General features: G+C 46.7%; 1 protein-coding gene across 8 annotated transcripts in view; it reads right to left on the bottom strand.

The window, feature by feature from the left end:
- The window catches only part of SRPK2 (SRSF protein kinase 2), a 228,973-nt gene that overhangs the window by 4,281 nt on the left and 203,286 nt on the right, over positions 1 to 21,406 (bottom strand). For 4 of the 8 annotated variants that reach the window (XM_058523749.1, XM_058523730.1, XM_058523767.1 and 1 more), the window contains 5 exons: positions 20,160 to 20,642; positions 13,539 to 13,639; positions 13,323 to 13,430; positions 8,554 to 8,623; positions 7,815 to 7,907 (listed from right to left, as the gene is read on the bottom strand). In XM_058523749.1, the coding sequence (XP_058379732.1) occupies positions 7,815 to 7,907; positions 8,554 to 8,623; positions 13,323 to 13,430; positions 13,539 to 13,639; positions 20,160 to 20,642 (855 nt within the window). Of the gene's footprint in view, positions 1 to 7,348; positions 7,442 to 7,814; positions 7,908 to 8,553; positions 8,624 to 13,322; positions 13,431 to 13,538; positions 13,640 to 20,159; positions 20,643 to 21,406 lie in introns of all 8 variants that reach the window. The other 4 variants (XM_058523714.1, XM_058523723.1, XM_058523758.1 and 1 more) reach the window with 2 other exon arrangements.

The raw sequence follows: 21,406 nt of genomic DNA, 5'->3' as shown, positions 1-21,406 counted from the left end.
AAAAACAGGAAATAAACTCGCCCAGGCCCTATGATTATAGGTAGAAGCTCTTATGTTTGATTCAGTGATAAGAAGAAGTGCTGTCTTATAAAGATTACTTCAAAACAAAGCCCAAGCTCCCACCCTGCGCATCTACCACCAGCAGAGATTCCCAGAGCAGGCTCCTCCGTGGCGTGAGGGCCTCGAGTCCACTCTCCAGCGCCAGCCCTGTGTATATCACACAGGAAATACAGCCACCTCCACTTATGAAAAAATAGAAATAAAATAGTAAGATAAAACATTTTAAAAACAATTTTTTTTACTATTTGTTCCTATTATAAAAATAGCTCCCTAACAAGTTAAAGAATTTTTACCTTGACTATTTTTTCTCTTAAAATATACCAAGATATGTTTTGCTGAAACAAATTTTGCACATAACTGGACCCTTACTTGTGACCATCTTTACTTTTTAAACCATTTCCACCCTTTCCTTCTTAAAGAATTCTGAGTATCACAAACTTTCCTCAGCATCAGCTCTCACAACGTGCATGCAAACAAGGGCCCAGCAGGGCCAGATGGACAGCCCTGCATCAGCACCGCCCTCAGCAGCCCGGGGGCTTCCTCATCCTCTCTGCAGATAGAACCACCTCGACAGAACCAGGGACAAGTGACAGGAAACAGGCCCTGGGGGAGGTTCCTCCTCCGGGATTACAACTGTATTTGCCAGTCCCAGATTACTAGAGGGTTTTTTAAGGGAAAAGTTAAGTACTTCCATTATACTTCTCTCGAATATTATTTTAAGTGATTTGTGAAGGAAAATATATTATTTTGTCCATGAAATTATATTATTGCAGAATTAAACATACAAGCATATGAGGTTTTACCCACACATGGGGGACTATGAAGGCAAATCCTGGTACTGTATTCCAGGGAATACTTGTCACTAGAAAAAGAACCCTGACAAGTAAATAGATTAGGATAAATTTCAATAGCATACACATAGAAAGGAAACCCATCCATAAACACTGGTGCAAAGCAAGACACAAACAAGAAATTTGAACAAATTCCTACAAAGCATATGTAGGTAAATATTTGAGTTCACAATCTGTATAAACCCTACCTCCCACACATAAAAAAAATTAACTAAAAATGGATCAGAGACCTAAGTGTAAGAGCTAAAACTATAAATTCTTAGAAGAAAACCGAATAAATCTTCATGACTTGGAGGGAGGCACTGGTTTCTTAGATGTGACATCAAAAGCACAAGTAACAAAAATAGTAGAAAACCAGAGTTCATCAAAATTAAAACCTTTTGTACTTCAACTATCACACGTGCATTCAAGAGAAATGAAAACCTACGTCCACACAAAAACTTGTGCATTAATGTTCATAGCAGCATTATTCATAACAGCCAAAAAGTGGAAACCACCCAAATGGCCACCAACTGATGGATAGAGAAACCAAATGTGGTATATCCACGAAGAAAAGGAAGGGAGCACTGACTCATGCTACCACGTGGATGGACCTGGAAAACATAACAGTAAATAAAAGCAGCCATCACAAAGGTCCACATCTTGTATGATTCCATTTATATGAAACATCCAGAATAGGCAAATCCATAGAGATAGAAACCAGACCAGTGGTTGTCAGGGGCTGAGGGTGGGGAGAATGGAGAGTGAGCGCTAATGGTCACAGGGTTTCTTTTTGAGATAATGAAAATGTTCTAAAACTAGATAGTAGTGATGGTTGCATAACTGTGACTATCCTAAAAACTATGGAATTGTACACTTTAAAAGGGTGAATTGTATGGTATGTAGATTATATCTCAATAAAGCTGTTATTAAAAAAACTGGTACAAAGCATACAACAAAATAATAACTTTAAAAGAATTCCAATGTGTTAATGCATGTTGAAAAATAAACACTTCACTAATTAGTAGCTCACAATAAATGATAGGAATAAATGGGATCAACTATTATAGAATGTACTCGAACCTCTTATAGCAATAATTTCATTGCTTTTTTTGCATCCTATGCTCAAATCCAAAATTAAATGATTAAAACAGTAATTCGAACCCATGATCAAACCACCTGTGGCCTGTGGTTTATCTTCTCAAGTGTCTTTGCTGTGTTTCGGGTCACTCCAGTCTGCCCCCAGGGCGCATCATCATCCTCTCACAGCCCATCTCCCCCCACAACTCTAGCTGGGGGGGCCTTCACCATGCAGCCTCCACGCAGGGACCTCAGTGAGAGTGGACGAGGGTGTTACTGGTAATTAGGCCAGGACAGCAGGCATACGAGGACTGTCCCAGGCAAAGTGGAACATACTGTCACCCTGCTTCTAGCTCACAACGCCTTGCACCCAAAACAAAGACTGGACACCAATTAATGTTTCTAAATTTAATAAATCCATATTACTGATCCCCCCTTCACCAGGCACTCCCTAATCCAGGCCCAGGACCCAGCAGTAAAGGAGACAGACCGAGGCCCCCCGGTCCCCCCATAGAGCTCGCTTCTGAGAGAAGAGCTTATGGCAGAGAGGAAGCATCAGATTCTTTATAACTCAGAAATACCGCTTACGATGAAACCGTAGTTAAAGTAGTTTATGTTTTAAAAGTTATAAGACCCACTAGAAGGAGGAAACTTTTCCAGTTACTTCCATAGAATCAAAGTCACACTGAGGAGAGCAGCCCTGTGCTGAGCCTTCCCTGGCCCACCTTGGCATCCGGCACCTTCCAGGACAGAGGCCTGGGTCCTTCCTCCCCAGCATTTCCAGGGCTGGACATCCCACAAGTTCACGAGTTGTTCTAATGCCCACGCTTGGTGTCTGCCTAAGCAGGGGTGAAGCCGCCACGATGGAGAAGTTTTTACAACTCAAAGCCAAGAAAATTACGTAGGGGCAGTGTCCAGCCTGTAGGGGTCAAACACCCACAAAAAGGCTCTACTCTTCACAGAAATAAGAGAATCTGTTGATTTTTAGTAATTCTGAAGGTGAGTTAAAACATTCTAACAAGTTTCATCTCAAACATTAAAAATTAAGAATACGAAATATATCTTGTTTAAACACCCAGTTCCTGCGTCCTCCGCCTCAGCTCACAGCCTCTCCTGCACTGTCTCCTCACCATCCTCCCTGAGTTCTCGTGGCCTGATGCTGCCCCAGCACAGGGGAAATGTGAACTTTATGCTGCAAATATAGTCCTTTGGCTACAGAGAAGTTTCTTGCATGCTTTGAAATTTTCAATTGTATTTAAGAAGGTCTTTAGTCTGACACACAAAATCACTCACATATATTCCAATATACTTGATGCCCTCATCTAGAATCAGCTTTTTAAAAAAAGTAAACTGTCTCCTGTAATACTTCCATTCTCAATACAGCAATTTTTACTAAAATGATGGCTACCGATGGGTCAAGAGAATGTCTTTTCAACAACACAGTAAGGTGTGGTCCAGGCTGCACTGTTTTTCCCACCATCACCTGAGAGCTGGGACACTTCTGGAGGACCACCCACTTCCTGGGGACATGTTTCAGTCCGTTCCGGCTGCTATCACAAAACATGACCCACTGCGCAGCTTATAAACAACAAATTTATTTCTCCCAGTTCTGCAGGCTGGAAGTCTGAGGTCAGGGCACCAGCGTGGTCAGGGGAGGCCCTCTTCCAGGTCGCAGACTGCTCACTGGGTCCTCACATGGTGGAAGGGCCTAGGGAGCTCTCTGGGGTCTCTTTTATAAGAGCCCTAATCCCATTCATGAGGACCCCACCTCCTAATATCATCACGTTTGGGGTTAGGATTTCAACATATGAATTTTGTGGGGGGACAAAACATTCAGATCATAGCAGGACAAGACAGGGACAAAATCCACAGAGGTGTTTACTTCTACTGGGCCACATCCTGACACACTGACCAAGGTGATTTTTCTTAATGATCTTTGGTGGTTAATGTCCACATTCAAAGGAATAACCAACAAATCAAACCTTAATAAGGCGAGAACAGTAATTACATGCCCTGCCAAAAAAATCCAGCTCAATTTTAAAATTCCTGGCCAAGAAATGATTGAAACTAGTACCAATCATTTTACCCTGAAATGTAAGCAAGAAGATGGCACCTAGGTGCACGTGATATGTAAACCTGGCACACAGACCCCCCTATTCCTCCCTGGCTTTGCGGTTGGGGTGAGCTCTGCTTCCCACCCCGGAGGATGAAGAACAGGAGAACCTGCTGTCAGCTCTCTCCCAATCCCGACTACTTTCCAATGTGACGGAGGCAAATTGGTAGTAGTTTCCACTTTGCAGTTCTGGCACAAAGGTATTTTAGAAAGAAAATTAAACGGATACATTTAAGACCCCATTATTTCCAAAATGTATATTCACACATACTACTTAGGGAGGCAAGCCAGAACATCTCTCTCATGCAACATACCATTCTCCTCATCCTACGGGACATGTGCAATCTATTTTCATGACAGGCCCTCGTTCATCATATTATTATTCCTGGGACTTCAGTAAACCCTAAATCCCTTCTGATCTCACAGTTATTATAAACAAACAGTAATCAGGAAAGAACTGTGGTCCCAACTCCCAGTCATTTTAGGGGACTTCTTGCCTTGTCATAAATTCTCCCTTACATCCAAAAGAAGGGAAAAAGGACTTGTCACCACAGTAACACAGTCAGATGTTTCTGGTCCATCTCCACTGAGGACGCCAAACGCTGTTCAACTCTGCAGGTCACCTTCAAACAAGCTCCTCTGAACGACCACGCACACAAGTCCCAAAGCACGTGGGCAATAATGACGTGCTGATGGAACAGCAAGGCCTCGTACAGCACTTTCTACTCCCATATGGGCACGGGCAGGGGAGGGCACGGACCACGAGCTGCCCCGGGAGCAAGGGTGCTGATGGGAAGCCCAATGCAAAAGCCGTCTGTCAGCACGAAGGGCCACAGGACAGGGAGCTCTGAGCTGGAACCAACCACCGACATCAGTTCACTACGAGTCCCTCCAGGTGGGGGAGGGAGGGCTCCAGGCCCACTGCTGGTTCTGGGCCGGCATTCAGCAGGTGCTGTTCCCGGTGGCCTGCAGCTCAGGCCATTGGCAAAGCCTAACAGGCATGAGAGAGCCTCGCAGCAGCTGCCTCCATGAGCAAACTGAGCAGCAGGCTGCCTGGAGAGGCGCCTTAGAACAACTCGCCTGACTTCATTTCCTCACCATGCAAGGCCCCTCCTTTTACCCCTCCTTCCTCTTTGTCCCCGCTGTGCATAGTATGTGGTTCCCAACCCACAGACAACGGACAGGGAGAAATGTAGAGCCTCGTCATTCTACACAGCTCCTTGCTGCAGAGGAAAGGTAAGCAGCAGCACAATTAAAGGGAAATCCCTGTGTGCCGTCAATGGCTGTTGGTCCTCACCAGGCCTAGGCCTCGGTGGGAAATAAGGCTCCCAGAGCCTGGGGCCGGAACCCGCTCATCGGCTGAGAGCAGACTCTTTACTTGGCTAGAGGAGCGGGTGCTGCAGCCCAGCGCCCTCTCCGGTCTCCCCACTTCCCCTCTGGAGCATCGGCAGGTCAACGGTGTTCTCTATTTCCACGGCAGACCAGGCTGGTAGCTGTTGGCCACCCTGTCCACTAAGCCCTGTCTGACAATGGTGAAGGCTATGACTAGGTGTTCACCGCAAGTCGTCTACCAGCCAAGGCCTCCAAAACATTCCGAAACATGGAAGAAGGTTTCTGCATAGATTAAAATAAACACAATTCCCCAAGCCACACTGAATCCCAAGCTATAATAATCCAGATCTTTTCCTTGTTTCAAGGATGTTCAAATAACATTTTCTGGAAGTCTCCTAGGGAAACTCAGTCCACTCTCTCAATAATACTGCTGTCTAGAAGTTCATCGTGTTGACAGAGTTCCTGTTTATAACTCTGCTTTAGCAAGAATGGTCTCAGCTCCTACTGTGCCACATGCTGCACAGGCTGTCTCTCGTACCTTCTTATAACAACGATGCACCCTGAAGTGCCCCTATAGACAGATGCGGAGACTGAGGTTCAGAGAGGACACGATGTGCCCAGTCCTATGCACGCTCAAATCCCAGCTCTGTCACTGAACACAGTTCAATGGCAAAGCCATGTCACTGCCCATAAGGCTACTGGGGCCTGTGGGAGAGTCTTTGTGTGGAGATGGGAACTTGGTTCCTTGCTCACGGGACCCAGACTTGAAGACTCGATTCTCAGAACCAAAATTTATCCACGTTGTCTGAAGAAGAGTTTTCCTGACAATTTTTTCCCCTATGATAAGCCTTCAGAAGGTAGTAAGAACATAACTGCATCTAGTTATGTATTTCACAGGTGGGCCACTGGGTGGTCCCAGAAAAGCTGAGCTGTGGTCCGCGTGCTCAGAGTAAGCGGAGCAGGAAACCATCTTCAGCACGGTCCCTTCTTGGCTCTCATGCATTGAACAGGGAAATGTGACTTCAAGGAGGAAACAAGGACTGGTCAGCTGAAGATCACCAAAGTGTATAATAAAGGATTATTACTCTATAAGAATTCCTTATTTCACAGGAAAATAACAAGTCAAATTGGTTCTCCACATATGGCTAAAGCAAGGGAGACAGTATACGAGACTTTCAGAAATTTCTAGAAACACCATGTCCTGCTCACACCAACTTTAAAAGTTCTTTATTAAAGAGTGGTGCAACCCCAAAATAATCTAAACTAGAAAAACATGAATTAGGAGGACCAACTATGCTCACACACAAGAACATGGCATTGGGGAGGGGTTCTTTCAAAGTAAGTTCCCTGGGGTTCTGGGGTGTTTTTTAAAATTGATCACTAACTACTACACAGGGCAAAGAAACAGTTGTTCAGGGTCATGCCCAGGGAAGGTCAACAAGAACCACAGTATTAAACAAATAACCTACAATATCATGTACGGTAACGCAATGGGAGAGCAGATGTGATTTACAAGCAAGTGAGGCACAGGGATTTCACAGGCCTTCACCCACTGCAGGAACAGCTCAGACAGATCAAAGAGGACGTCCAGCTAGGCCGCCTCTGCTCCACTGCAGAAACACTCTGGCACTATGAATAAAAGGAAAATAGATAACTCTAGCTGGTTTCTAAAAATCAAAAACTCCTTTTTATAAATCCTTGAATACACAGATTGGTGCTTAGAGTGGGAGAGGACTTTAGGAAGGTCGTTCTGTTACAAAATTCTTATTCCACAGATATCAGATGGTTCAAGTTTATTTCTTGAGCGCTTTCTTCAGCAGAATTCCCCAGTTGTAAAAGTGTAGATCTTTCTCCAGTGCCCAAACGTGAATGTACAATTTCTCCTTTTGGGAGAAGATTATGCTGATAATTAGTGTTGCAGAAATACCGTTACCTTTTCTGGTGAAAAACTCCTTGGAATATTTCCCCAACATAGCGTATTTTCGAGGGACTTTCCCCAGCAGTTCAATGATCAATGCTATGTGATCTGCATTGGGAAACATTGCCAGCAAAACAGAAACACACGACAGTTTAATCAGTACACTGCATGCAGACACTGCCACCGCCCGCGCAGACAGAAACAGAGCGCGACCTGGACGACCGAAAGCACAGGCTCTGCCCGGACAGCCAGATTCAGGGCACCCAGCTGCTGAAGGCACTGAGGAGGAGCTGATGCACAGGGCGACCGCAGCACAGGGCCAAACGTGGTCTTCCCTCTCAACTTTTAAATCAGCATGGGAATTCTGCTGGGTGTTTCTGAATTTAGGAGCAATGCCTTTGTAACCATTAATGCTACAATCAGCAGCTGCTATTCCATTTCTGTCTGCATCGTGGCGCTTTTCAAAAAGAAGAGGTACTACCTCTGCGATTGAAGAATTCCCGAGAATATTTTCCAGATAGAGCAAAGTGCCTTGGGATACTGCCTAGCAGCTCTATGATGTGGGCTATGTGGTCTATGGAGGAGAGAAAAAAAGGACACAGGAATGGGAGGGGCAAAGGGAAGGAGGGGATAAAAGAAGAGGGGAAAAATTGAAATTAGTAAAAAATCAGAAATAGATCCAAATCAACAATGTCTGCAGCACATCCATGCAGAGGCTTCTGGGGCTAGCAGGCCTCAGGCACCATCTGGAGCATGAACAGTGACTGAGGCCAGCCCACCCCAGGCCACCCCAGCATTGCAAGCAAATAAGCATGGAGATGGTCAGCTTTACAGGTGGAATTCAAGCCAGAATTCCTGGGTTTCAACTCAGCGCCCAAACGGGACAGAGAAATGGGCAGCAGATCAGTGGACAAAAAGATCAGAGACAGGCTTTGGAGTCAGTACAGTCTGTCCTCTCCTGGCCGGCTGGGCACCAGGCCTGCGGCAGGCAGGAGCAAGAGGCGGGCTCAGGCCCAAGGGCTCTCCGGGTCCACCTGTCCCAGGGGCTCTGCCCATTCACTGCGACTGAAGGGGGCTTCAAGCTCAAAGGAAAAGCGTCTGAATTTGGTGTTTGAAAACCAAAACATAGCTTTATTTCGGTATGAAAACACCATACTCTCCAGAAGTTCACGACTTTCAGGAGACCCTGACTGAGGTATTCAGCAGGCAGCAATACTCACCTTCATCTCTGGAATAGTCTTCCCCAGAATGCGGTTCAAACAAATAATCGCCCGTTGCCAGCTCAAATGCCTAGGATACAACAGACGACACGCTGAGCATATCACAGAGACTGGTTCCGAGTCAGCAACCTTCTCTCCTTGTTCAGGACACCCACATTTTATGAGGATCTGAATCAAGCCACAGAGCCTCCTAAAACGGCTCAACACCAAACTTTTCCTTCCTTCCGGAAAGCTCAAAGAAGCTTCAGAAATGTTCTTACATCTCTTCTACTGGAAGATGTAAGGGCTGCGTCGTCTCCTCATTTTGCAGGAAGCAAAACAGCCACGTCGGCGCGTGGGCAAGCAGCCACGGCCGGCCCGCCAGAGCCTGCACTCACTCCACACGGCACAACAAGGACCCGGTCCAGGGCCAGGGCTGCCTGACTTCCAAGCCCGTCCTCACCCGCAGGCCAGCCCGGCCCCTGGACAGCCGGCGGGCTGCTCTGTTGAAGCAAAGAGCTTCATGTCTTAGTATCTGAGGACTACTTTCAGCATCTCATCATCCTTTCACTCATTTCTGACTCAACCGAAGGAAAACCTAGAAGCGCCTCCTGCTCGGTCCCGGGGCCAGAAGGAATAGACTGCCATGCAGCCCCAAGCAGGGCAGGAAGAGCCGGCGCCCCAGGTTTCCAACGTCCATCCCCCAGCTCGGCAGCCTGTGGGGAGCCCATCTGTTTCCACTTTTGCCAGGTGGTCTTCTTCCCTTGTTCACAAAAACCTCAGGACCGTGAGTTTAATTTGGTAACAATATATAAGGACGGCAAGCGCCGTTGCTCTGCTGATCAAATACCATGTTTTAACATTTTTAAAAAAAGGATAAGCTAAATCCTATTTTTGGTTTTTCCCATACTAACTTCTCCTCTGTATTAGATCTTGCTGTTCTGATAGGTGCTCAGGGCCCAGTCCCCCTTCATTGATGCCTGTGGATCAGTGACGACGGCACTACCCCACCCTCTTGAGGCTCTGCCCTCCTCACTTGTGCCTGATGCGCCGTCCCTGCACCAACCCACCTTCTCCTTCTGTTGATGACCACAGGGTGCAGGGAGGCACCTTAAAGGAAGAATGGGCTTCTGGGGGTTGGGGCCTCTCTCCTGGTACTGTCTTTAACCAACCAAGAGTAGGCACACTCAGCCCGGGACCACACCTCTTCACCTTTTGGTTTTTCTTTTAAAAAGAAAAGAGGAAAGTGGGATAAGACTGTTGCCAGCTACCCCTGCAATGAGCACTAGTTCATGAACTCAGGGTCCCTGCCCTGAAGCGACCTGGGTCTGGGCAGGACCTGGACATGCCAAGTCTCAGCACAGAGTAGGGTGGTCATCTGAATGGTGCTGGGCCTAGGAAGGTCCTCACGTGGGGCCTCTCCTCTCCACCCAATAAATAGGGAGACAGTGGGCCAATCCCAGATCAGGGTAAGAAACCTCACATTTGGCCACAAATCCAAGGGGAACAATTGGATTACATACTCAATGGCCAGAGGAGTCTTCTTCCCCTGGGACACCATCAATTTAATACCTTACAAGCCAAGAGAAAAAGGTGAAACCCTAATGGAGAGAGAACCCTAATGGAACCCCAAGAAGCCATGTGATGAAGTTCCAAGGAGAGCACCAGCTGCTCTTTGACCCTTCCTTGGGTCCTCACTCTCCTGATTAATTTTCAAAAACATTTTGGTTGTATCTATTTCTTACAGCCTAACAGTGCTCTCTGAAAGATGACCATTTTGCTGAGCACCCATTAATCCCCAACGTAACATGTAAGTGGAAGAAGCCCACCAATGAAATGGCTTAAACAAAAAAAGGAAGGGGCAAGACGGATGTCACGTTTTCTGGTCCTGGTTCTCTGGAGAGGGACGAGACTTCCTTAACAAATAGGACACGCACCACAGGGCAACGCACATGACAATGAAAATAGCAGCCTCTGTACTCTACCACCTGGCTTTTATGCTGCCAGCTGTGACACCACGAAAGATTACTGCTTTCAACTCAGTAAGGTACTCTCAATATAACTTATTATTATTATTTATTTTTAATAATTGGGAACTTTGGATTTCTCCCTCTGTACTTGGCCTGATCCCCTCGGAGGGCTTTCCCATTCTGGGGAGACCAGGTACCTCTTTCCTGAACAAAGTACCCCATTCTGAATAAATAAGGTCACCTATTCATTCTGTGATGTGACCAGTGCTGAAGAAGTTTGGTGAAATTTGTCAGGTTGGCTTCTCTTGTTTCTATGGCACTGAGACTGGGGCTCACCATGGAGTCCATAAAGATACCTACTCAGGGACTCTGACACGCAAATGCAGAGGAACCAACGCCTCAGCCCGCACAGAATTTTTAGATCATACACACATCTTGAGGGGCTCCAAAGCTCAAGAGAAGGAGAAGAGATTCAACAACTGACACATCCCAGCGACTCTGCCTCATCTCATTGTCCTTCTCCAGCTGCACAAGCTCTCCTCTCCGTCACAGCAAAGGCACTCATCAGTGAGCAGGCCGCCAGCCACCAGCAGGAGCGCTCATCTCCACTGGAGTGGCTGTGAGACTGCTGGCCATTTATAACACTCAAAGGACTCTGGGCTTTACCACCAAGGACAACCTGGAGCTTTATCACAGCTTGGTTATTATGAATTTAATATACTGTTATATTTTTAAACTTTGACAAATGGGTAGACATGGGGAAACACTGCCTCATCTTCCCCAGGTTCTCCATGAAGAACAAAAGGGACCTCACACCCATGACCTCCAGGAATGGGGGTGAGGGAGGAATGAAGAATTGCCCCTTCCAGAAAAACCACCCTTGTAACAACTGATTTAAAAAACTCTCATAAGCAGCCCTTGAAGCACTGAGGGAGTTTATGCTTAATTTCTTGGGGGTATGTGTGAAAAGGAGTGGCCACTTCTCCTGGGAAGCCTGTTGCTGATGTTTATGGCACCATTCACAGCACCAGCAGAAGCCAGCAGGACAAGGAGACTGTGTGGAGGGACAAGTCCTTATCTAACGGAGAGCAAGTCAGACAACCTGGTACAAAACTACACTGACAACTCCACCATTATTCCACTACATCTGTGATCTTGTCCTAGTTTTCTGGTTATATCACCAAAATTTAACACCCCAAATTAGAAGCACAGGATTTCAGAGTTAAAAGAGTTCTCAGAGTCTAATTCAGGGCAGCCCTGACACGGCCCCTTCCGTGTTGCTGGGGACAATAAGGTTTGACCTCACATCCTGAACCGGAACGTTCTCCCCTGCAGCTCTGACTGCTGAAAGTGCTCCCTTCCTACCGACTTCACCTCTGCCTCCCACTGCTACCAGCCCTCTACCCACCCCGCCCACTGGGTCACAGAGAGTGAGTCTAATTCCTCTCCACACAGCAGTCTCGAAACTCAAAGGAACCATCACATGCCCACCAATTCTTTTAACTATTCTTTTCCATACCCAGCATGGCAAGGGCTTAGTTTTGATACTTCCTGAAAAACTTAATTTTTAGAATTATCTGGTACTATCCATCAGAGCAATGTGGGAATAGAAAGCCACAGTGTTTCATATGTATTTGGCCATAACTCTTGCCCCAGATTGTGCTAACCTGAAAGACACAAAACATCTCCATTTTTTCACATCATTTTAGCACTATCTGTTAACAGTGCCTTTACTTTAGCATCAGAAGACACACAACACAGCACACTCAAAAGACTGTCACATTAATCCTGGAATAACAATCATATTTGTTCTGCAGCACTTTGAGAAGACAAGTGCCAAGCTTTAGAACATATGACCTTTCATTTAAATATCAGAGGAGAATTTGGGGGGGAAAAAAAAGAAGAAAAGCAAAAATAAGAAATAAGAAATACCACCCTAAGCAAGCTACACACATCTCCCCTTTTCCAAAATGGGACCACAAAGTACAGCCATTAAGAGGAAGGTACTGAACTGGCCAGGAAATAGGGCCAGGAAAGAGAAACGGAAATCGGCTTCTGAGTGAGGGACGATTCATGTTCTTCAATTCACAGATAAGGAGTAAGGGAGAGAAAGATGCACTGGTGGGGGCCAGGCGGAGAGTTTAAACTGGTGATGCACAAAATTGGCAGCAAAATCGGATATGACACATGGGTGAAAGAGGAGGCATCCTGAGGCCCTGAGGAAAACCACCACCGTGTTCTCTACAGGAACAGACTCAGTCAAACGGACACATGCAGCTGTGGTGTCTCAGAAGTGACGCGACAGCACTGAGCAGTAAGCCAGAATATTCTCTAGACTTTGCTTCATAAAGAAGAGAGATTAAACACTGGTAGATGGGAAAGCCCTACCTCTCCAGTAAGCAGATAAGGTCTGTCAGAGACACCACGAAGGGCTCCAACCTTTCAGCCTCAGCTAACCTTCCCCAATGCCTGAGTGAAGGGTAAAGTTGCATACAACCTGCCAGGTTTCAGTCACCAAAAGGAGTCACCTGAAGTCATTCTGTCCGCACAGCTGAGGGTCTGATTCTCGGGGCTGTGGGCTGCAGAGGGCTTTCAGAAGAGATCACCTCTCACAAGACCAAACCAAAGCGCAGAACACGCCTGAGAAGAATTCCTCCAATTCTTCAGATGCCCAAGGCACAACCTCCCCATCAGCCATCCCACAGTGGACAACCTCCACAGTCAGAGAAACTGCGGCCACATGCACTGGGGAGACGGCCCTATCACGAGGCTTAACGGGATGAGCTTTACACAGATGAAAGGCGCGAAGGCCGTGCTTACCATGCACGCTGTGCTCCAGATGTCAGCAGGGGTGCTGTAGCCCGCTCCTATCAAAACCTCTATGGACCTGTACTGACGCGTCTGGATGTCCTCCGTGAAGTGTTTATGCTGTAAGAGAACAGATTGCATCACTACGGAGGAACACAGACACCAAAAAAGAAGGTCTTCTCATACATGATCATGACCAAAACGTGATAGAAAGAAAGCTCCACTTACCACCCAACAAGCATTTCCTAGGTCGGCAATTTTTACTCTAATTTTATCTGCGTTCCTTGGATCCAGGGGATTCACCAGCAGGTCGGCCGCCCGGGTTTTGGCTGGTGTGGGCAAACAGCAAGACAGTTAGTACCGGGAGAAGTGGCCTGCATGTGTACACACAAGTTTGCAGGCAGAGTCTCCTTCTCTAGAAGAGTGATGGGGTGATCATTTAGGCCTAGAATCCTGTAAGTTGAACTCAACAGAATTTAAAATTCTTGGTCTCCATCTCTGCAAAATATTTCACAGAAGAGAGCAAACTGGGCTGTCCTAAGACCCCAAGGACACTGCCTTGCTCTTTCTCCTTTTATTCCTGATTCCGTTGCCTCTAGGTCAGCCGTACTCTGCTCCCTTCTGCATCTTTCTAGCTGCTCTTCATTATATCAGAGCCCATTCCCTAATGGACCACATCTAGCTCGTTGCTGCATTATTACGTGGAACATGAAGGTAGAGGGAATGCTGCCCTGGGTGGCCAATCCCTTCCTGGGTGACACACAGTTCCCCTGGTACCCACACCCCTTACCTCTCCCTCTGCTTGGGCTGAGCACAGAGACCTCACAAGTTAGATGAAGGTTGACTAACAAATACAGATTAAAGGCCAGGACTAATCAATTCTGGCTTAACTTTGGAGAAGGAACCCTTCAGAACAGAGGTCTCCTGAGATGGCCTGGGTCATAAGGGCAAACCTCTGAGGCCCCTCACAAACTTGTCAAATACTTGGGCCACTCTCAACCCCAGGCGACCCTCAGACAATCTCAACAGTAGGCACAGGGCCAGGCTTCTCAGGGCTTCTGGGGCCAGAAGAGCTGCTCAGACACGTCCAGACCATGCCTGTATCAAGCACAGTTAACCAGGGGGCAAGTGACAAAAAAAAATAACTTTGTGAGGCCCAGAAAGACAATCCAGAAGTGGGTCAGCATCTTCATCAAACCTCAAACTGACCTACAAGCTCAGATTTCTGGAAAAGATTAGATGTAACCACGGCTTTTATTTATTTTAGAAGTAATTCTGAAACGGTATTTACAGGCTAAACCGAAAAGCCTGCTCGATGCTGAACAGTAAACATCCTTTTGTTCACTCAAAGCTGGGTTCTGCTAACTTGAACCATACCTCCTCTTGGGCACACTGTGCTGCAGAGCCACGGTACTCAGGGAGGCTCCGATCCCCAGCACCCCCCACAGGCAGCACGGCCAGGCCATGTTCCCACCAGTAAGGTGGGGACTAGGAAGGTGCCCAGGATCTAGGGCACCCACAGACTCCCCAGGAGGGGCCGGAGGATGAGGAGAGAACTTTGGCCAACGTTTTCCCTCAAGGCCTATTTGTCGGGCTTGGGGATGAACCCACACAGCCAGGCTCATGCATTCCCTTCTTGCTACCAGCCCTAAGCCCACCTCTCTCTTCATAAAGATGCTGATGCACCAGGGGCCTCACCAAAGGCTAGGTATGAGCTGAGGAGAAGGAACACAGGGACTCAGAAATGATGAGAAGAAAGCACAGAGACCCATATGAAGAGGCAAAATGGATACACTGAATGGGGAATGGGCTGAGAACAGAGTTCCAGGAGAAACATAAAGTGCCGACCCAACGGATAGATGGGCAGCACTAGAAAAGGCTAGATGAACCCCTCGTCATTTAATCAGAGTCAGCAGGCTTGAAAATGGAATTTGTGGTTTGCAGAACTGGATCCAAATCTAAGTTTAAACACTCACAAGTTTTAAGGCTCAGGCAAATGACTTAACTCTTTAAGGCTCAGTTCTCAGGAAAGGAAGAAGAGGAAGGGACCACCCCCCAAGCCCCAAAAGACCAAACACAGGAGAGCTACGGCAGCGTCTCGCTAGCCAGATGCAGGGGCTCCACTCTGCCTGGGACCAGCCAGACCACCCTCTGAGGCTGAGGCTTCTAACTGCCCATAGAGAGGGCCAAAGCCCACTGGCAGAGAGAGGAGGGGAAGCCAAAGGATGGGTTCCACGCTCCAGACAACTCAGACCAAAGGCCTGACGGAGAAGAGGACGAAGCTCCAGGTTCTGACATCTGAGGGCACTCAAGTGGAAGGAGGGGAATCCTCTCACCTATTCCCAGTTGCTGTTTTAAAGACATTTCATAATTCAATTAGGCTAGAGGAAATACACTTTAAGAGACACATCACCACACATCTTCAATACAGTTTCTTTGTATTTAATAATCAATAAACAAAGTCTCTTTGGTGACATGCTGTTATCCTCCAGGTTTGTAAATAGTCACCCAGCTCACAACGCATTCCAAACAATACTTGGGAATTTATCTCAACAATTTAATTGTATAAGAACACAAAGGACGTAAAAGAGAATCTGCTTGCATTTCTCAGTGTGATAGTTATCCGTGCTAGCGCACCTGCCTGCAACACTCGAAACAGCCCATTTAAACATAGGACACTCAGAATTGCTGCGCCCAGGCATCAGATCACCTCCTCTGACAGAGTCATTATCGTGCTGACCCACCACAGCTCTTCCTTGCTCTCTGCTTCTACCAAGGAGGGAATGAAAATCGGGCAAGAAAGAGGTGGGAAGATTTCAGTTCAGGAAGGGCTGGGCCCTTAAATCATTTCTGATAACCCAGTCTCTGGGTGACGCTGTACTCATTCCCTGTGAAGCTATCCTAGAAACTAGTAAGACGGTAGCCAGCTAGGCCTCCAGCAATGACACAGCCGTCATCACTTATCTGCAAGGCACTGGGCTGGGCCCACAATGACTCTTCAGAGCTGAAAACATCCTTACAAGGAGGGATGAAGACCCTCTCTACATGCAGGAGGCTTAGTACCAGGCCCAGGGAAGCAGCAGAACCAGGTCATTTGATGCCCAAACCCGACCCATTCGTTCACCAAGTATTTACTGTGCCAGACGGCATCTCGGCACTGGAACGGCATGAACAGGACAGATGGGGTTCCCACAACCACACCCCAAATAAGGAAACTCATGTACCTGTTGGTAACATGGGCAACAAAGTACATAAAATGAATGATTCAGACACCACATCACATAGCTCTATATGCTATGAAGAAAACAAAGCAAAGAAAGGAGATGGGTAATGCTGAGGGTGTTCAGGGAGAAGGCGCCGTCTGAGGCGAGGCCTGAGTGAAGGGAGGCGTGGACAGGAGAAGCTCTAGGCCGAAGAGACGGCAAGTGCAAAGTGCAAAGAGGCAGAAATAAGCTCCCTCTTTGGAGAAACCTTAGAAGAAGCCAGCCTGGCGGGTGAAGAAGGAGCAGGGGGACAGAGACAGGGGAGATGAGACCAGGGAGAGAGCTGCCAGGGCACGGACTGTGCGGAGCCTGAGGGCTTTAGAGAGTGTGGCTTCTACATGCAAATACACTGGAGATCACTGGGGGGTGGGGAGTGATGGGACAAGCTTTAAAAAGCTCTCTGGGGGCCAGCCCAGTGGTGCAGTGGTTAAGCACATGCGCTCCGCTTCAGCGGCCCGGGGTTCGTGGGTTCGGATCCGAGCGCACACCGACGTTCCGCTTGTCAAGCCACGCTGTGGCGGCGTCCCATATAAAGTAGAGGAAGAGGAGCACGGATGTTAGCTCAGGGCTAATCTTCCTCACACAAAATAAATACGGCTCTCTGGACTGCTCTACAGAGAAGAGACTAGGGAGTAAGGGTGGAGGTGAGATGAGAATGGAGCCTGCACTACAGCAGCCCAGGCAAGGACTGACAGTGACTCGGGTCACCACCAGGTGACAGTGGAAGGACCCACGATATGCCTTGCAGGTACAGCCAACAAGACACCCTGCCGCAGGGTTCGTCCTTCAGATGTGATGAGCCAGGACACACGCTACGGCTCCAGCAGCCAATAACCCAGAGGCACCCTGCCTCCTCGTCTTAGGCTTCGACGGCTACCAAATCACTCCGGGAAAGTTCACCATCTTCAGCCTGGCACGTGAGTTCTTCAATCTTCTCACTCTGGCCGACCTTTTCTTCTACTATGGCCTAACGTATACACGCTGCTGTTAACGACGGATCCTCACAAACGCTGAACAGAGCTTGCTTCTCTTGCCTCATGTTCATGCAGAACCAGGTGGCCAACCACCTGCCTCTAGGCCACAGCCCCTCCAGGCAGGAAACAAAACAGCTCCTGCAGGAGGCTGCCCACGGTTCCCAAACGACCAAGCTGGAAACCAAAACTGAGTGTCTCCAGACAAACGACTGAGGAGACCCTGTCCCTGGTGTGTCCCTAGAATTAACAACAGTGAAAAGGCCTGCTTGGCAAGAGACTGGGAGCAATGAGAGAAACAGACCTCCCGTTTCTTCCCGATGCAATATTCATGCAACACACAGGGTGCTAGGGATGGAATGTGTGCTGGACAGAAGGCGACTGTGAATGGAAAAAGGAAGGAGAAAGGGCAGGGCAGAGGACTAGACACAGAGATTACTGACTTGTTTGCTCATTATCCAATAAACGTCTGTCTCACCCTGAGTCAGATGCTGAGGACACAAAGATAAATACACATTGCACTCTCAAAGGGTTCACAGCCCAGGGAGAAGACAGACAACGGAAACGGACAATGAGCATACAGTTAAGGAAAAGATGACCAGTAGGAAAAGGGGGGAAAGAGCACTGAGACCTGCTGGGGACAGAGGGGGACTCGCATTTGAGCTGCTACCTGACAAAAGAAGAGAAGTTTGCCAAAAAGGATGGACAATGGATAAATAGGAGGAAACATCCCAAGCAGGAGGAAAAGCACAACCACAGGCACAGAAGCACAAGTGGCCACGCCATGTTCACACAGACGCCCTTTAGCATGTCTTGAAAATAACCTGGGAAGAGCTACATTTGGAACTGCTAAGCTTTTCCATGGTTTACTCCATCAATAAAAATGTTTGAAACTCACCCCAATATATGCATATTTATAAATTTTACATACTACTGTTCCTATATATTATGTACATTATAAAGCATTTAAAAAATAATATTAATAACAAAAACTACTTGGAGACATGGCCTGCGCCACCCTGGGACACATGGTTCTAGAAAGCAGGGAAGCACCTGAAGAAGAACGGGATTGTGTCAAAAGGACAAAAGAGCCAACCCAAAGAGGCCCACACGGACCAGATTTGGGATAATTCTGATATCAAAGGAAAAAAAAGCTGTACATGATTATCACACATAATGCAATGTGTTAATTAAAAGAAAAAAGAATCCATGAGCCCATGATATGAAGGAACGTGTGAGAGACTGCAGGGAGGGTGGCAAGCCCAGAAAGAGCATGAAAGCCTCGCCCCTCCGCATACGGGGCCTTAGGCATCTCCTCCATCTGGCTGCTCCTGAGTTATATCCTTTTACAATAAACCAGTAATCTAGCAAGTAAACTGTTTTCCTGAGTTCTGTGAGCTGCTCTAACAAATTAATCGAACTTGAGAAGGGGATCATGGGAACCTCTAATGTATAGCTGATCGGTCAGAAATACAGCTGGTGGCCTACAAGAAGGGGGACAGTCTTGTGGGGGATCTTAACGTTAACCTGGGGGGTCTGACGCTATCTCCAGGTAGTATCAGAATTGAGTTAAATGGTGTCTGAGAATTGTCTAGTGTGGGGAAACCCCCTATGCACACATATGGTGACCAAAAGTGTCCCAGTAGCATGGCAGTAGTGTGAAAGTAAAGGAGACCCAGAGAGGCGAGGTTTCCTTAGGTGAGCCTACATTCCATGTGAAAGCATTTCATAAGCACCTTCCAACAGACCCTGGTCAGGGTAAAGGTAAACAGGAGAGGAATACATCTACCAAGCGGAAAAACCACATCTTTAGGATGATTAGTTATAGCCAATAAGTAACAAAGACAGCCCTGTAGGTCTCCCACCTGCTGGAATGAAAGGGGCTGCAGAGTTTCTTAGGCTATTCGCAGGGCTGGCTCAACTGACTGGCCATGTGTTAAACCATCTTGTCAGTAGAGGGAGCAGAGGAGGTTTCTGAGCTTTTGCACTGTGGGCCAGAATGGAAACCAACTGTGATGCCCAGTGTTTGCTTACTCAAGCCCCTGAGCGTGTCACAGGCAGAGATATGCCATGTGGCATTCGCTCTCAAAATAAGGGTTTGATGTAAGACATCTCCACATTTAAATCCACGCCACTTCCTTTAAAATCTCAACAGCAGAGTCCTATAATCAGGAACAACTATCAAAATAGGATAAAGAGCAGGCACAATTTTCCTTGAATAGAAACGAAACAAAAACAAAAACCAAAAACTAAATATAACACTATCAGATGGAAGTACAAATTATAAATTAAACTATATATTCTAGAAAGCTACAGGAGTAAGTTGCTAGACTTGGAAGGTTTCTGCCAATGTATGATGTCACTAACCAAATACAGAAAGAACGAGAAAAACTCAGCAATGGGATCAGATATGCAGAGAGCAAGAGAAAGCCTAGTCACACAGAATATATTTTAAATTATATTACTTATTCACGAGTACAAAAGTAATCAAATAAAAATTGTTAATGCATGTATGCGTGGCTTTACTACCTCCAGTCAATTCCCTTCACAGCACGTATCAAGGGTGTGACACGTGGGCCACTGAAAGCAGACACTTGATGGAGAGGGACACTTACTTTTTGGCAAATCCCCAGTGCTGGAGGCCGAAACCGTCCTGCTTCTGTCATGGGATGGACTGCTTTCCTCATGCTCGGTCAGCGGGGATTCCTCGGAAAGTGCAGAGCCACAAGCCACAGGTTCTAAAGACCCAGAGAACAATGATGCAGAAAACTCTGGAAACTGTGACTCTGGCATTTTATGCCGTCCATTTGGCAATTCACCATTGAATTGTTCATAGGAGCTGCTATATGTATAATCACTTTCTGCATTTGGCTCATCAAGGTTATATTCCTCAGGATTTGGGCAATCTTCTTCATCATCGTCTTCGTCATCCAGCTGCTGTTCCAGTAAGAATGGGCCATTCTCAATATGGCCATTGGCTTTCGGTGATTCTATCCATGTAGGGTCTATGTTTGCAAGTTCCTGTTCAACATCATCTTCATCTTTCTCAACATTCTCTTTCTCGGCGTCTTCTTTCTCTTCCTGGTCCTCTGCTTCACCTTAAAAAGTTGACGGGTTAAGAATCAGACCCTGTTACTCTCCTTCACACGGTGGCACTAGGCACTTATTTGCCTCCAACAAGAGACATTTTTGAATGTGCTTAATTCATGTACTACACAGCAAACACCATTTGGCTCTTGGGTAAAATCTTCAGGTTTTCTAAATCTTATCCTTCATTTATTAAATAATTGGCCTACTCTTACCAGAACGTTACTCTAGAAAGCTTTTGGGGGAAAATGACTACAGCAGTCCCCCCTTATCCGTGGGAGATACGTTCCAAGACCCCCAGTGGGTGCCTGAAACAGCAGAGAGTACTGAACTCTATATATACTATGTTTTTTCCTATACATACATACCTTTGATAAAGTTGAATTTAAAAATTAGGCACAGTAAGAGTAATAACAATAACTAATACTAAAATAGAACAATTGTAACAAAACACTGTAATAAAAGTTACCATAGATCTTAGCAACCTCAGCATACGATTTTTTTCTTAAGTCAAGAATTTTCACCTTTTCACTTAAAGAAAGCACTTTACAGCTTCTCTTTGGCATATTTGAATTGCCAGCATCACTACTCTTGTGCTTGGAGCCACTATTAAGTAAAATAAGGGTTACCTGAACACAAGCGCTGCCATACCAAGACAGTTGATCTGATAAGCAAGGTGGCTATTAAGTAACTAATGGGCGGGTAGCGTATACAGTGTGGACACACCGGACAAAGGGATGATTCATGTCCTGGGCAGGATGGCATGAGATTTCAT

This window comes from Diceros bicornis, chromosome 3, assembly GCF_020826845.1.
Source record: "Diceros bicornis minor isolate mBicDic1 chromosome 3, mDicBic1.mat.cur, whole genome shotgun sequence".
Taxonomy (NCBI): Eukaryota; Metazoa; Chordata; class Mammalia; order Perissodactyla; family Rhinocerotidae; genus Diceros; species Diceros bicornis.
Note: the sequence above shows the minus strand (reverse complement) of the source record. Positions and strands in the feature narration are given on the sequence as shown.